The sequence below is a fragment of the Myotis yumanensis genome, unplaced genomic scaffold (genome assembly GCF_028538775.1).
Source record: "Myotis yumanensis isolate MYYU_CA2020_CCGP unplaced genomic scaffold, mMyoYum1.0.hap1 SCAF_2, whole genome shotgun sequence".
NCBI classification, from domain to species: Eukaryota; Metazoa; Chordata; class Mammalia; order Chiroptera; family Vespertilionidae; genus Myotis; species Myotis yumanensis.
In genome coordinates, this window is record NW_027223753.1 from 175,399,972 (window position 1) to 175,416,058 (window position 16,087).

The following is a 16,087-nucleotide window of genomic DNA, read 5'->3' on the forward strand; positions in this document are numbered from 1 at the left end:
AATAAGAAATGCAAATGACCAACAAAAGCTCGACCTCTCTAATAATCAAAGACAAATAAAAATGACCATTTCCCACCAATCAGGTTGGCAAAAGACCTAAAAGAATGACAAAACCCAATGTTTTTGCAAGAGTATACAGACATATTAATATGTATATTTATGTGTACACATGCATTGTCATTGAAACATCCACAAAGATTTGAGCACAAGAGCAAAGAGGAATTATTTTTGGGATGAAATTTCAGGTAAATTTTTTTATCTTTTCCTGTAATTTCATTAATTAAAAAAAAAGGGAGGGGGCATGTCTTTTTTCCAAAAATGAGAAAGCTCTTTAAAAAAAAAAAAATAGCAAAGGGAAAAAACAAACTATGATTCTATCTCAAGAGATTTTTTTTCAAGTCATCATGTGTAGATTTTTTTCAATAGCTTTGTGTGCTTTTTTAATTTGTCATCATTATACCTGGTCAATGACTTCAATTTCATGTTCCTTATTCTTCATTTCAAGTGCAAATTGCTCCTTGATAATAGTCTCTATCTTCTGCACAGCAGCATCTCGAGCTACACAAAGAACATAAAATAATCCACGGTCTAATTAATCAGTGGTTGTCTTAAGTCAGCAAGCAAAAAAGAAACCCAGGAAAATAGTAACTCTGAAGTGGAGAAACCTAGTGGCCATCATCTTAACCAATAACGAAAAGTGAACATCACTAATACTGGGGCAAACTGACGTCTGTGTTTTCTGATAGGATGCATTGAGAAGACTACATCACTCAGCCAAAAAGCTGAATCTAGTTACAGGGACAACAAACAAACCTAAACTAAAAGACATTCTATAAAATAACTGGCCTATATAATTCAAACATCACTATTTGAGGAGATTAAAAGAGACTAAAGAGATATGACAACTAAATGCACTGTGTGATCCTGGACTGGTTCCCAGAGAGGGAAAAATAGTTACTGTGGTTGAAAAGGGGCCACATGATAACCTGACAAGGTTAGGGAAGGCCTGCAGGATGGCCTTGCAAGCTCAGGGACTTAAAGTAACCACATCGGATGGTCTGAAATTAAAAAAATTTTAACTAAAAGCAGTTTATGGCAGGTAGTCATGTCCCAGACTAGAATCTTCCCTGACAAAAGTCAATGCATCTTCCATAACATTCCCTTGGAATGTCAGGGTAACTCCTCCTTTTTCCAGACCCCTCAGAGCACCAGGGCGGAGACCATAAAGCCTCTCATTATTTTATCATGTTAATTGTGGACTGTTAACTATCTTGTACCCACCTATGTAAAAGATATATGTGTCTATTATTTTACTTTTCACCCAAACCCAAAGGCTTCTCCACTTTGCTTTCTCCCATCTCCCTAGTCTATCACCAATGGATTTTATGTAACTTACTTGTCTTCTCTTTTGATTATAATGTATAAAATAAGGTGCAAAACTGCCATTCTCTGGAGCATTATTTCAATCTGCTGAGATTTTGCTTCCCAGCAACTGTTGACAGTTTGGCTCAAGTAAACTCACAAAACTTCTCTATAGGTTTGAATATTTCTTATGTTGACATTATAAAACACAATACTGGGATAACTGGTAAAACTTGAATAGGAACCACAGATTAGATAATGTACTGGATAAATGTTAAAATTTCCTGTGTTTGATAACTGTACTGTGGTTACATAAGAGAATGTCCTTAGGAGTGTTTACATGTGTCCAATTTATTTCCCAATGATTTAGAAAGAATGATGTGTGCAGATACCTGCGTGCATGTATACACATGCATGTGTATGTGTGTGTGTACGCATGCTCGCACTGGAGGTGAGGGAGAATAATCAACCAAAGGAGGCAAAATGTAAACAACTGGTAATTAATCTTAATTTTAAAAATATGGGTAATTCTTGAAATTTTCCTGTTTGAAATTACATCAAAATAAAATTACCAAAATATAAAAAAATAACCATGAAGATTTTGAGAGAAATATTTGGTGACTTAGGAGAAAGAAGTAAAGAATTAGCTAGAGCAGTAACATGAGAGCAGTTTATAACAACACAGGAAGTTTCCTTCTGTAGAGAAGGATCTAGCAAGCAATTCATCAGTTTCTGACCACAACTACCCAAAGGAATGAGTAAAGAAAATTCAAAAGGAAAGAAAATGCCTCTGAAGGTGATACAATTTAGATGATGACTACTCAAAGTAATATGCAACTCAAAGAGTTAAAAATATCAGAATATAAAATGTGGCTTGATAATTTTTAAAAATAGAATAGCCAAATAACCACTTGAACAACCTGGGATTTTGCAAAACAACCCTGAATTTGTAAGGTGAAAAAAAAAAAAAAAATCCCCATGCTTTGGAGTATATGAAAAATTACAGAGAAAATTTGGACCCCGTGATTACCCATGTCACTTTCTCCCCATAAAATAAGCCATTAAATTGGCAATTTAAAACTAGTAATGATATAAACATTCTTATAGATGTCTGCATAAAGGCAAATGACCAATTTTTCTCATATTTGAGGTAAAGAATATTTTCTAGTATTACTGTATATATCCTTTATACAAACCTTGTGTCCAGAAACGAGCAGAGACTGAAAGTCTCCCTAGAGACAATGATCACTGTATGCTATTTTATTATAAGCTCCTCAAAAAGAAACTCTTCTAAATTATCTCTTTCATGGAATAAGTAAAAACAACAACAAACAAAATAAAATACAGGCAAAGGAAGCATCCTACCAAATCTACTTTGAGAAAATTCTGAAAAATAAAATATGATTGGGAATTAGGTAGGATATGAACATCAAGAGGAAGAATAGCAAATTGTGACTCAATAACAAAAAAGTATCCCTGCTCAGGCTCAGTGCTTGGGAATTTAAACTAGATTAAATTGAAATTATGACGTTTACTAAAACATTCAGTTTTCCCTATTCTCATTTTTATTTTTAAAAAGTTATGTTGCCCGGCTGGTGTGGCTCAGTGGTTGAGTGTTAAACTATGAACCAGGAGGTCACGGTTCAATTCCTGGTTGGGCATATGCCCAAGTTGCAGGCTCAATCCCAAGTATGGGGTGTGCAAGAGGCAGGCAATTGATGATTCTCTCTCATCATTGATGTTTCTATCTCTCTCTCCCTCTCCCTCCTTCTCTGAAGTCAATAAAAATATATTTTTAAAAAAGTTATGTCATGTGATACATTTGAGTTGCATGATACTTTCACATTTATTTTGTTTGTTTCTGAAAGGAAACAACATTTCCTTGTAAATAAAATTACTACTGAATGGGGGGATTGCAGTGAAATGTTTTCATTATTTGCAATTAGATTTGGTAATTTTTGCTCTACAAAGACTTTGGTGGAGGATACAGTATGACTTGACTGCACTTACAGAGACAGGAATTTACTTTACTACTTAAACTCTAGGGGTCTTCATCTTTGTTGGAGCTGCAACACCTTTTTAATACTTTGATGCCTTCTTTACCCAGCTATAAGTATTAACTTACATAGATTTATCATTTAAATGAACAATAATAAATTTCAGTAGTAATTTGTTTTGAAAACTCAAAATTTAGCTCCATTTTTAAAAATAGCTTAAAACATTCTGGGTAATTACAGACACTTAATTGATGATCTACTCTTCAACTTAAAACTACTAATTATATGATCTTGAGCAAGTAATTTAATGCTCTTGAGCCTGAACTACTATCCTCTATGTGCAGAGGTAAACTAGATCAATGTTCCCCAAATTTCCATCATTCATATACCACCTTCAAGATACCTACCAGATCTGAGAACCACGTGAAACATATAATTAAATAATATTTTAAAATAATTTTAGCCTTATCCTTAGCAACAGTAGTCATGCAACTACAAGTCTCATGAGACCATCATTGTTTTCTATAGATATTAAAATAATATATAACTATTAATATAAAAAAACCTGAATCCATGTACCACCTATAATCATCTCACATGACACCACACTGTAGTACACATAGCTTATATAAGACTTTATGATTACACCTAACATATAATAATGACTAAAACTTATAGCCTGTCTCATTATTGATGCTTCACAGTCTACCTGATTGTTCCTATCTTTTATGCCACATGGTGTGTTACTATTAAACAGAGCACTTAGTTATCACTCTCACAAGCCTCTTCAAATTATATACAACAGTGGAAATGCATTTCATTTTAGCATGTGCCAACAAAAAAAACACATAATTTCCTAAGGTAGCTGAATTTCTACCTGAATTCTCAATTGCTTTATGCCGCTTATTTGGAAGAGCCACAGATACATCCTCATAATCAGGGTCAGTTTCTTTAATTGTTCGCTTGATTCCAGACATGATGACATCCGTTCTTCACTGTGAAGCAATAATAAATTAATTCATTAATAACACAGCTGGGTACTAGTACTTATAAATATATGTGTACACACATACAAAGGGAATAAATACTGACACTTAAAAGTCAGTGTAAATATGTAAATATCCCTCTCAACCCCAAGACACAACTTCAAAAGTTTACTAAAAAAATCATCATGCTCATCATCATCTGTTACAAAGCATGGATTTCCTTCCAAGAGAAAATCCTTTAACAAGGCAGCACACTGTTCAGACTTTTTAAAGGGCCAGGCTTTCACAGAAGGACCATCGTAAGGAAAAGAAAGAAAAGGAAAAAAAACAGACCTGAATGAAAACATGGTAGGCCCACACATTATCCTTAAATTCATAATGCATCAAGCATATTACAAAATATGAGCAATATAGTTAGTCTCAATAAAAAATTTATTATATAAATCCTCTCTCTGGTACTTACACAATATCTACTACAGAACAGGTACTCAATAAATATTGTTACTGATAGTTTATTATTATTCATAATAAACTGTATAGACTTAAAGTCCAATAAATCTTCTAGATTGCATTGTCCTGATACCTGAGCCACTACTCACACATGGCTATTTAAAGTTAATTAAAATTAAATAAAATTTAGAATTCAGTTTTGTTCCACATTTCAATATTTCACATTTCAGAACTAGCTACATTTCACGTGCTCAATAGTCATCAGTGGCTAGTAGCTACTACTATAAGCAAAGACATAGAAGAATTCTATCATTGCAGAAAGTTCTACTAGACACTGCTCCTCTTCCAAACTGTGTTTCACTGAGCATTTATTAACATTTCATAAGTCACTGTAGGATATGCTGTCCAGACCAGCACTATCCAAAATAAATATGTGAGCCACAAACAAATTTAGTATCTTCTAGCAGCCTTATTTATTTATTTGAGAGAGAGAGAGAGAGAGAGAGAGATTTGCTGTCCCACCCATTGATGCATTCATTGGTTTATTCTTGTATGTGCCGTAGCCAGGGATCGAACCCACAACCTTGATGCATCAGGATGATGCTCTAACCAACTGAGCAAACCAGCCAGGGCCTAACAGCCACATTTAGAAGATAGAAAAATAATTTTAATAATGTATTTCATTCAACCAATATACCCAAAATATTATCACTCCAGTAATGTAATCAATATAAACAAATTAGCAATAAGATACTTTTTACATTCTTATCTTTGTACTAAGTCTTTAAAATCCAGTGTGTATTTTAAACTAAGAGCATATCTCGATTTAGAGTAGCCACATTTCAAAGGTTCAATAACCACCCATGGCTAGTGGCTCCTTATTGGGCAGCCAGCTTCTACTGACATACAAAAAAAGAAACTGCTCCAGGGTGGTTACATGAGTTGCCCCTTAACATTAATCTATGACATAAAAAAAGACAAGAAGAGTTCTCTGATTTCCAAACCTCTGCTCTATCACTAACAGAGATTATGTACCTAACCAAAGACAAAAATACAATGAGTATTTATTGAGGTAATACAAAGTTTTAAAATAAAATTAATGAAGATGAAATGTTAACTCAAAAATATTTATTTTTTATTCACTCAAAGTTAACAGAAATAACAATTTATTTTTTTATTTTATTTTTAAATGTAAGGAGGCGTTTAATTTTCATGAGCACACTTTTTTTTTTTTAATATATTTTTACTGATTTTTTACAGAGAGGAAGGGAGAGGGATAGAGTTAGAAACATCGATGAGAGAGAAACATCGATCAGCTGCCTCCTGCACACCCCCTACTGGGGCTGTGCCCGCAACCAAGGTACATGCCCTCGACCGGAATCGAACCTGGGACCCTTCAGTCTGCAGGCCAAGGCTCTATCCACTGAGCCAAACCAGTTAGGGCAGAAATAACAATTTAAATGCCTCTTGCCCGGCTGGGTGGCTCCGTTTGGAGCATGTCCAATACACCAAAAAAGTGGGTTCAATTCCTGGTCAGGGCACATACCTAGGTAGCAGGTTCAATACCGGGAGGGGGAGTGTACAGGAAGCAATGGATCAATGTTTCTTTCCCATCTCTCTCTCTCTCCTCTCTCTCTCTCTCTCTCTCTCTCTCTCTCTCTCTCTTACCAATAAACATATCCTCAGGTGAGAATTTTTTTAAAAATTTATTCTTTAAAAAAAAAAAGAAGTCTCTCAGCTCTTAGTTCAGTTCTTTCACCCAACCCAGAGACAGACTCACTTGATTCAGGTGTCAGGCTCATGTACTGATATATGTATATGTAAATCCTGGATTTAAGAGAACATTTTCCCTATAACTGTTATCGTGCATAATAGCCCTAAGCTTTAAAATGTTCTAAAAACTTCAGTGTTAATAAACATATTTAATCAAGCCATTTAATGTTATTCACCAGCATTACCTAACCTGCTCTAATTCAGAATATAAATATGTCTTTATTTTTATAGAGACCCTGAATCTATTATTTTCTGTTTTTAGAGCTTATAAAAAGTGAGAGTAAAGTCTTATTCTTTTCTTTTAGCCTTCTCCATTTGGTCTGTAACTAGTTTTAGACAAACTGTCACTAAGAATTTCTAGTGAAATTCTGGGACAGTTATATGAAAAATACATTCTTTTTTTTAAAATATATACTGTATTGATGTTTTACAGAGAGGAAGGGAGAGAGATAGAGAGTTAGAAACATCGATGAGAGAGAAACATCGATCAGCTGCCTCCTGCACACCCGCTACCGGACATGTGCCTGCAACCAAGATACATGCCCTTGGCCGGAATCGAACCTGGGACCATTCAGTCCGCAGGCCGACGCTCTATCCACTGAGCCAAACTGGTTTTGGCAAGAATACATTCTTTAAAAAAAATCAATAAACCTCATTCCTTTTTCCTTAATGCAAATAAGAAAAAAAAAATAACACTCTTACTCTCAGACAAATCTAAAATCGGAGGCAGAGACAACCCAGCAGATCTCCAAATGTGTTTCTGCCTCATACCATTTCCTTAGAGACCACCTGTCTTCCAGTTTTCCAAGAGTCTTATGGACTACCTGTGAAGATGAGTGAATCCAGTATCATCTTCACTAACCCATTCCATGGAGCTCTTAATCTGCATATTCTCTTCCCACCACCTCTCAAGTAATCTCAAGATTACAGTGGTTATTCCTCAGAAAGGTTGGGGTTTCTTGAAGAAAACAGTACTTTATTTTACCCTCACTTAAGGAATGAAGCAAAAGCTCTCTTTTAACTTTTGCTCTGAAGCTGGGGAAATAGAAGAGGAAAAAAGGAAGGATTTGGTAGTGGAGGTGTTGGGTAAGTAAGGAAGAAACCACCAGTGAGTTAACTTGTTTAGCCAAGGTAATTCCTATTTCACGCAGCCCTTGTAAGCAACCTTCTCCTGCCATCTTTGGGCATAGACTTGAGCTTCCAATAAACATTATCGGAAGATTTACGAGTGTATTGACCATCCTTCCTATCTAATAAAAGAGAAACATGGTAATTAGCGTACAACCGCTACCCTTCCCATTGGCTAATCAGGGTGATATGCAAATTAATGGCCAGACAAGATGGCGGTTAACCGCCAACAAAGATGGCGGCTAATTTGCATATGTAGGCACAATGCTGGGAGGCAAAAGGGAAAGGACGGAAGAAGCCCCCTGCCACTGACGGTGATCGGAAACCCAGAGGGGAGCTAAGAGCTGGGGGCAGGGCAAAGGCCCCCCAGCTATGATCAGAGAACCAGGCACCTTTGCTGCCCCGGCCAGTGATAGCGGGAAGCAGGGGTGGAGCCAGTAATGGGAGCTGGGCAGGGACGGAGCCGGCAGTCCGGGAACCTAGGGATCCCTTGCCCAGTCCTAAAGCCTTGGCCAAAGACGTTAGGCCTGGGCAGGGGTGGAGCCTGCAATCGTGGGGAGTTGGGGGTCCCCTACACAGACCTAACGCCTTGGCCAGAGGCGTTAGGTCTTGGCAGGGGCGGTGCCAGAGATCGTGGGTAGCAGGGGCAGAGCCGGGAATGGTGGGAGCTGGGGGTCCCCTGCCCAGGCCTGACACCTCTGCCGGAGGCCTCAGGCCTGGGCAAGGGGCCGATCCGGTGATCAGTGATTGGAGGGTGATGAGGGTCAACTCCTCTGGCCGAGGCATCAGGCCTGGGTGGGGGTGGAGCCGGTGATTGGGGGGATATGAGGGTCCCCTTGCCCAGGCCTGAAGCCTGGGTCAGAGGTGTCAGGCTTGGGCAGGGGGTGGAGCAAGCGATCAGAGGGAGATGGGGGTCCCCTGCCCAGGCATGATTCCTGGGCTAGAGGCATCAGGCCTGGGCGGGGGTCAGAGCCAGTGATCGGGGGGAGATGGGGGTCCCCTGTCCAAGCCTGACACCTCTGGCAGAGGCGTCAGGCCTGGGCAAGGGGCCGATCAGGCGATCGGAGGGTGATGGGGGTCGACGCCTCTGGCCGAGGCATCAGGCCTGGGCGAGGGGCCGATCAGGCGATCGGAGGGTGATGGGGGTCGACGCCTCTGGCCGAGGCATCAGGCCTGGGCGAGGGCGGAGGCGGTGATCGGGGGGAGAGAGGGGTCCCCTGCCCAGGCCTGACACCTCTGGCAGAGGCATCAGGCCTGGGCAAGGGGCCGATCCTGCAATTGGAGGGTGATGGGGGTCAACGCCTGAGGGCTCCCAGCATGTGAGAGGGGGCAGGCTGGGCTGAGGGACACACCCCCCCGCCCCCCACACCCAGTGCACGAATTTCGTGCACCGGGCCCCTAGTCCTATCTAATAGACAACATGGTAATTGACCGTACCTTCGCTATGCCTCCCATTGGCTAATCAGTGTGATATGCAAATTAACCGCCAACAAAGATGGCGGCTACTTTGCATACTGCAGGCAGGGCGGGTCAGCACCATCCCGCCTGCCCCGCCGCCATCCGGGCCTGCTATTTGCGACCCGGGGCGGCGGGCGTCCCATGTGCGACCTGACCCGGGGCAGCCGGGCGGGGCAGCAGCGATCCACCGGCCCGCCCAGGTGCCCCCTGTGCAACCCAACCCGGGGCGGCCGGGCGGGCAACAGCGATCCACCGGCCTGCCTGGGCGTCCCGTGTGCGACCCGACCCAGGGCGGGACAGCGTGGCTCCTCTGTCACCCCAGCTTCCTCATCACAGCTCCCATGGGGGCCTAAGCCTTTAGTCAGGCATTCCCTGAGGGCTCCCTGGCTGCCAGAAGGATGTCTGACTGCAAGCTTAGGCCTGATCCCCCGGGGAGTGGGCCTAAGTTGACAGGTGGACATCCCCTAAGGGGTCCTGGACTGCAAATGGGCACAGGCCGGGCTGAGGCCACCCCCGCCCCAGTGCACAAATTTTTGTGCATCGGGCCTCTAGGGTTTAAATAAGTCAGGTCTGCTTCAGTCTAGCAAGAATACTAAAGTATACACATGCTGCATTCAAGTACATGCTAGCTAAGGCTAGGCACGTATGGTGAAGCATGCTATCATCATGATGTAATAAATAAGCGAATGGAATGTGTAACAAACCATGGCAATATGAATTTTTGGATTCTTCTTGTCTGGTTTCAAGATTTATGAAAAGGAAATGTGAACAGTTGTTAGATATTTTCAGATTCAACTCTGAAACAAAATGTCCTACTAATCCTTTTTAGGTTTTAAATAAAATGAAATTAAAAAGAATACTGAAATGTTATTGTGAACTGCTAAAAAAATGTTACTGTTTATAATTTGTCTGAGAAAGGACTTTCTCCATACCATGGAGTCAAATACTAATACAGAAATATATGTAATACTCATTCCTGTAATTTAAAATTTTCATCTCATTGAAACAGCATTACAAACAGTAAATGTTATCCAGTTACCCTTAAAAAAATACACACTTTTCCCATGTATAATATAAAAAAGCAAAACTAGCCTGTATCACACCTATTCAAATAACACAAACTAGTCTGGATTTTTAAAAAAGATTGAAGACCAAAACCTTTTAATATTCTATATTTTGAAATAAACTCCAAGAGAAAAATAATTTTTTAAAACTTATATAATTAAAAACATAAAAATTAGGTAATACATAGTCACTAGATATTCTTAGTAAAAAGTTTTAGTTCTCATGTCAGAGAAAACCTAGAACCCCTAGAATTTAGTCCTAGAACCCTGTCTTGCAGACATAGCTTACAAGGTGGCCAATTCTTAGGGGAAGGAGGTCCTTGAAAAATTTGCTATGTACTATGTGAGGTATCTTCTCAATATAAAATTCTATGATCGCCCGGTTGGTGTGGCTCAGTGGTTGAGCCAGGTCAGGGTTTGATTCCCAGTCAGGGTAAATGCCAGGGTTGCAGGCTCGATCCCCAGTAGGGGGCATACAGGAGGCAGCTAATCAATGATTCTTTTTTTTCTTTTTTTAAAAATATTTTATTAATTTTTTTACAGAGAGGAAGGGAGAAGAATAGAAAGTTAGAAACATCGATGAGAGAGAGAAACATCAATCAACTGCCTCCTGCACACCCCTGCTGGGGATGTGCCAGCAACCAAGGTACATGCCCTTGACCGGAATCGAACCTGGAACCCTTCAGTCTGAAGGCCGACGCTCTATCCACTGAGCCAAACCGGTTAGGGCTAATCAATGATTCTTTCTCATCATTGATGTTTCTATCCCTCCCCCTTCCTCTCTGAAATGAAAAAAAACTTATTTAAAATTCTATGATCTTTATGGCATTTGAATCTCATTAGAACCACTGGATTTTGTGCTCTCATTCAAGACAACTTTGCCCATCTGATTTAAAAAGGGGAATGGGGAGGAGCAGAACAATCATTTTCCATCTGCTTCCATATAGACAAACGTTTCTAAGATGTTAATAATGGTTTTTATAATTCTTTGGCCCTGTTTCTATAGTCTTCACTTCCCTCAAAATATTTTCCCCTTTGTTAACATGACAACCAGTGTTTCTTTATCAAATATGTGAATGAGAGAATCTGCAACCATTCTCCTCTATTAGCCAAAGAGACATTTAAAAAATATCTACAAAATCCAAAATAGAATGGGCAAACAAACTGTGGTATACCCAATGAACTCCTTATCCAAGCAACTATAGGAATGAATTTCAAAATCATTATGGTAAGTAAAAGAGTCAGACATAAAAGAGTGCATAAAATGATTCCACTTATATGAAATTCTGAAGCAGACAAATTTATCTTTGGTGAATGAAAAGAGAATAGTAGTGGGGTGCTGGTGGTGGAGACTGATTGGGAAGAGGAATAAGGATCATTCTGGGATGATAGAAATATTTTATATCTTAATAATGGGGTGGGTTACATGGGTAATATGCAATTGTGAAAACTCACCCAACCATACACTTAAAATCCGTGTATTTCAACTGTTTGTGTATTTCACTATACCTCAGTTTAGGACTATAAAAATATATATCTGACCATGTCATTCCTGCTTGAAATCTTCAATTGCTTCTCCTAACACTTAGAATAAAATCACTCTCTTTAACATGACCTACAAGATCTTACATGAATTGGGTCCAGCCTTCCTCTCCATTCTTCATCATTAACATTCAGACATACTGGTTTTCTTTCTGTTCCCCAAATACACCTCAATCTTTCCTTAGGGTTTTTGGACTTAAGGTTCCTTCTCTCTGGAATGCTCTTCCCCTAGGTTAGTTTTACCAGATCCCAACTCAAATGTCCACCTTATCAGAGAAAGCCTTCCCAGATCATATCTTCCAATACAGCTCTCCCTATATTTCCCCTACACAGTTCTTGTAAGCTCTCAATAAACTACTTGATGAATAAATTAATGGCTAACTAAAATACATGATAAAATATAAATATCCACAGGGACTATAACTACTAGTTTACACTAGCTTTCATCATGCTTTCCACAATACTATACTTACAAATCTATTTGTTTATATTGCTACAACTTCAAAAGCACTATGGCTGTTTAAAATAAAGAGACGTGCAAAAATGTCTGGCCAGTGGTTGAGCATCAACCCATGAACTAGGAGGTCACAATTCGATTCCTGGTCAGGGTACATGTCTGGGTTGCAGGCTTGATCCCCAGTACGGGGTGTGCAAGAGGCAGAAGATCAATGATTCTCTCTCATCACTGATGCTTCTCCCTCTCTCTCCCCCTTCCTCTCTGAAATCAATACAAACATATTAAAACAAAAGAGATGTGCAAAGTTATACACAGGCATGTGCAAACAAAAAGATAGCATGCTTGGCAAGGTTAATAGCAGACAATAATTTAAGGCAAAGAAAACACTTAATAATGACTGCTACTATTAAAAGACACAATCACAAAGATATATCATAACCTATACACCAAACAACGTAGTGTCAAAATATACAAAATACAAAACAAAGCAGAAATATAAGGAGGATTTAAGAAAATCACCATTATAATAGAATCTGAACACATCTCTCTCAGAAATTTAAAAGACCAAGATAACAACAGATAAAAATACAGGTAATATAGATGTGAATAAGAAGCCAGATTTAACAGATACATACAACTATGAACGCAGCATGGAATAATCCATTTGAAATATTTATAAAACTTCATTAAAATTAAATCATATAACAGAATATGAAGAAAGCCTCAATAATTACAAAATGTGAAAATGTTATATTCTCTGATCCTAATAAAAGTAAATATGAAATTATTAACAAAAACTCACTATGATATGGAAAATATGATATTCTAAATAATTCCTGACTCAAAGAGAAAATTAAAAGAACAGACTATTGAAAACTTAACAACAATATATCTAAACCTATGGAGATGTGGTCTAAAGGTATCCTCAGAGGAAAATGACAGACCTGTTTTTTCATTTGTGAATACAGATTACAATTCCTTTCCAGCAGGGTATTAAAAGAATAGTACACCATAACTAGAAGGCATTACTGCAGCAATAAACAAAGTAGATCCAGAAGCAAGGTAATGTGTACTACACACATTTAATGTTGGACCTTTAAGAACACAATGCAACTGCCTGTTAGTAATCTAAATACATATGATCCATATCATGAATCCTACATGGGTAGGCAAAAGTAGGTTTACAGTTGTGATAAAAAGAATAAAAGCTTATTCTTTTATTTATTAATCATTGCATTATTTTCCACACGAACAACTGTAACCCTTCTTTTGCTAACCCCTGAATTTTGCAAATTAAAAATAGCAGCAGGGCCTCGCTGGTGTGGCTCAGTGGTTGAGCATTGACCTATGAACCAGGTGGTCACGGTTCAATTCCTGGCCAGGGCATTTGCCTGGCTTGCAGGCTCGATCCCCGATCATGCAGAAGGCAGCTGATCAGTGATTCTCTCTCATCACTGATGTTTCTAGCTCTCTCTCCCTCTCCCTTCCTCTCTGAAATCAATAAAAATATATTAAAAAAATAAAAAAGGCAGCAGCCCTAGCCAGTTTGGCTCAGTAGATAGAGCGTTGGCTTGCAGACCAAAGGGTCCCAGGTTCAATTCCAGTCAAGGACTGGTACCTTGGTTGCAGGCTCCTCCCTAGCCCGGACCCTGGTTGGGGCTCATGCAGGAGGCAACTAATCGATGTGTTTCTGTCTGTCTTCCCTCTCTCTTCTACTCTCCCTAAAAATCAACGGAAAAAATATCCTCGGATGAGGATTAAAAAAAAAAAAAATAGCAGCAGGTTTTACTCCAACACCATCTAAGCTTCCCAAAGACTGTTCAATGTGTATGCTAAGAATGTACATCCATTTTAATATCAGACTGAGAAAAATCATTAGGCATAAATAAGTCCAATGAAAAGAATCAAAATGTATTTCAATGTCAATTTAATTTTTTCCTATTTGAAGATTACTCATAAAACTGTCATCTCTCATTGATATAGTTAACATATACAGCTAATTTCCCCCAAAAAATTATGCTTATTTTTCACACTACAAGCTATCTGAAGTAACCTATAATAGGAAAGATTCAGATTAAGGGAAATATAAAAGAAAGAAGATTCTGTTCTGATTTTCATTACAGTTGGTACTGACAAAAACTCTATCCTAATTATCCTAAGCCAGGTCTTATACACAAAATTGTTTGAATACGCTCTCATTTGTTGGCCAACACAATCAATCTCTCCTCAACTCATCTAGAATTGAAAAAAATAGGTATTTTAAGTAAAAATAATCACAATTTTACACTGGGCCAGAATGGTGGGAAGCTGACAGAGGCTGATCATTCGTGTCAAACTGATGTGGGCCATTCAGCTGATGTTGGCCATTCCCAATACGGCATGTAAAGAGCTGAGCAAAATGAAAAAGCTATACAAGAGCTCAAAAAGTATTGTTTCATTATTTAAGTATTATCTATTTCCAAGTAAAAACACCTACTTTTCTATTATAAACAAAACTGCTTAAGACTAAAAGTTGCTCTATATAAGGTCAGCCCCAAGGATCCATTCAGGCCAGTACTCTGTTTCTAATAATTTAACAAAGTAATAGTATGAAAAAGAGTTTAGAATGAAACAGCTGCCCTGACCGGTTTGGCTCAGTGGATAGAGCGTCGGCCTGCAGACTGAAAGGTCCCAGGTTCGATTCCGGTCAAGGGCATGTATCTTGGTTGCGGGCACATCCCCAGTAGGGGGCGTGCAGGAGGCAGCTGATCGATGTTTCTCATCAATGTTTCTAATTCTCTAGCCCTCTCCCTTCCTCTCTGTAAAAAATCAATAAAAAAATATATATATAGAATGAAACAGCTATTCTAAATTATCCATGTCCTCCTTCTATTCATTAGTGGAAAGTTTGCCTTAGGTAATTTTTTCCATTGATTTTTAGAGAGAGTGGAAGGGAAAGGGAGAGACAGAGAGAAACACCAATGTGAGAAAGACACATCGATTGGTTGCCTCCAGCAGGCCCCCAACCAGGGCCGGGTGCCTACAGCCAAGGTGTGTGTCCTTGACCGGAATCAAACCCAGGACCCTTCAGTCTGCAAGCCAACGCTCTATCCACTGAGCCAAACCGGCTAGGGAGGTAAATTTTACTCTTCCTTTACCCTATCACTTCAACATAATGTTTCTAGAAGAGTGAACAATGGATATATAAGAGTTTGAGATATTTCAGGTAAATTCTTCTATACATACATACATACATACATATATATTTAATTGATTGCAGAGAGGAAGGGAGAGGGAGAGACAGATAGAAACCACAATGATGAGAGAGAGAATCATTGATCGGCTGCCTCCTGCTTGCCACACACCAGGGACTGAGCCCGCAACCAGATCTTGTGCCCAGACCGGGAATCAAGCCGTGATCTTCTGGTTCATAGATCAATGCTCAACCACTGAGCCATGCCAGGCTCAAGTAAATTCTTAAGTTTACAAAAGGGGAGCCATATAACCTTCCAGTGACTTGAAGCCCTTTTCAGGCACAGATCACTGGAATCCTATAAAATGATAGTTCTGACTCATATGACAATCCTGTTGTATCAGTTGTGAAGCCATAAAAGTTTTCTTTCCAAGAGAAGCAAAAGGAAACAAAACTCGTCTACACATCTATGTTGGAGAGAAAAGAACAGGACCAGATCAAGATTGTGCCAAACTCTTGGACACAGTCATTGGGACTATATAACTGAGCCAAATCTTGCACACTTCACTAAATAGGGACTTTTCACTGGAACTTTCAAATGGACAATAAATCCTATGGGGATAGTGTTATGCCTTTCTATCTGGAGCTATGATTCTTTCTATAAAGGAAACAGTACCTTAAAGCCTAAAACATTTTTT

At 39.1% G+C, this 16,087-nt stretch overlaps 1 protein-coding gene across 6 annotated transcripts in view; it reads right to left on the bottom strand.

Moving 5' to 3' along the window:
- The window catches only part of YEATS2 (YEATS domain containing 2), a 99,457-nt gene that overhangs the window by 70,962 nt on the left and 12,408 nt on the right, over positions 1 to 16,087 (bottom strand). For all 6 annotated transcript variants that reach the window (XM_070406709.1, XM_070406708.1, XM_070406710.1 and 3 more), the window contains 2 exons: positions 4,237 to 4,354; positions 461 to 558 (listed from right to left, as the gene is read on the bottom strand). In XM_070406709.1, coding sequence (XP_070262810.1) covers positions 461 to 558; positions 4,237 to 4,336 — 198 coding nt within the window. In that variant the 5' untranslated portion in view covers positions 4,337 to 4,354. The remainder of the gene's footprint in view (positions 1 to 460; positions 559 to 4,236; positions 4,355 to 16,087) is intronic.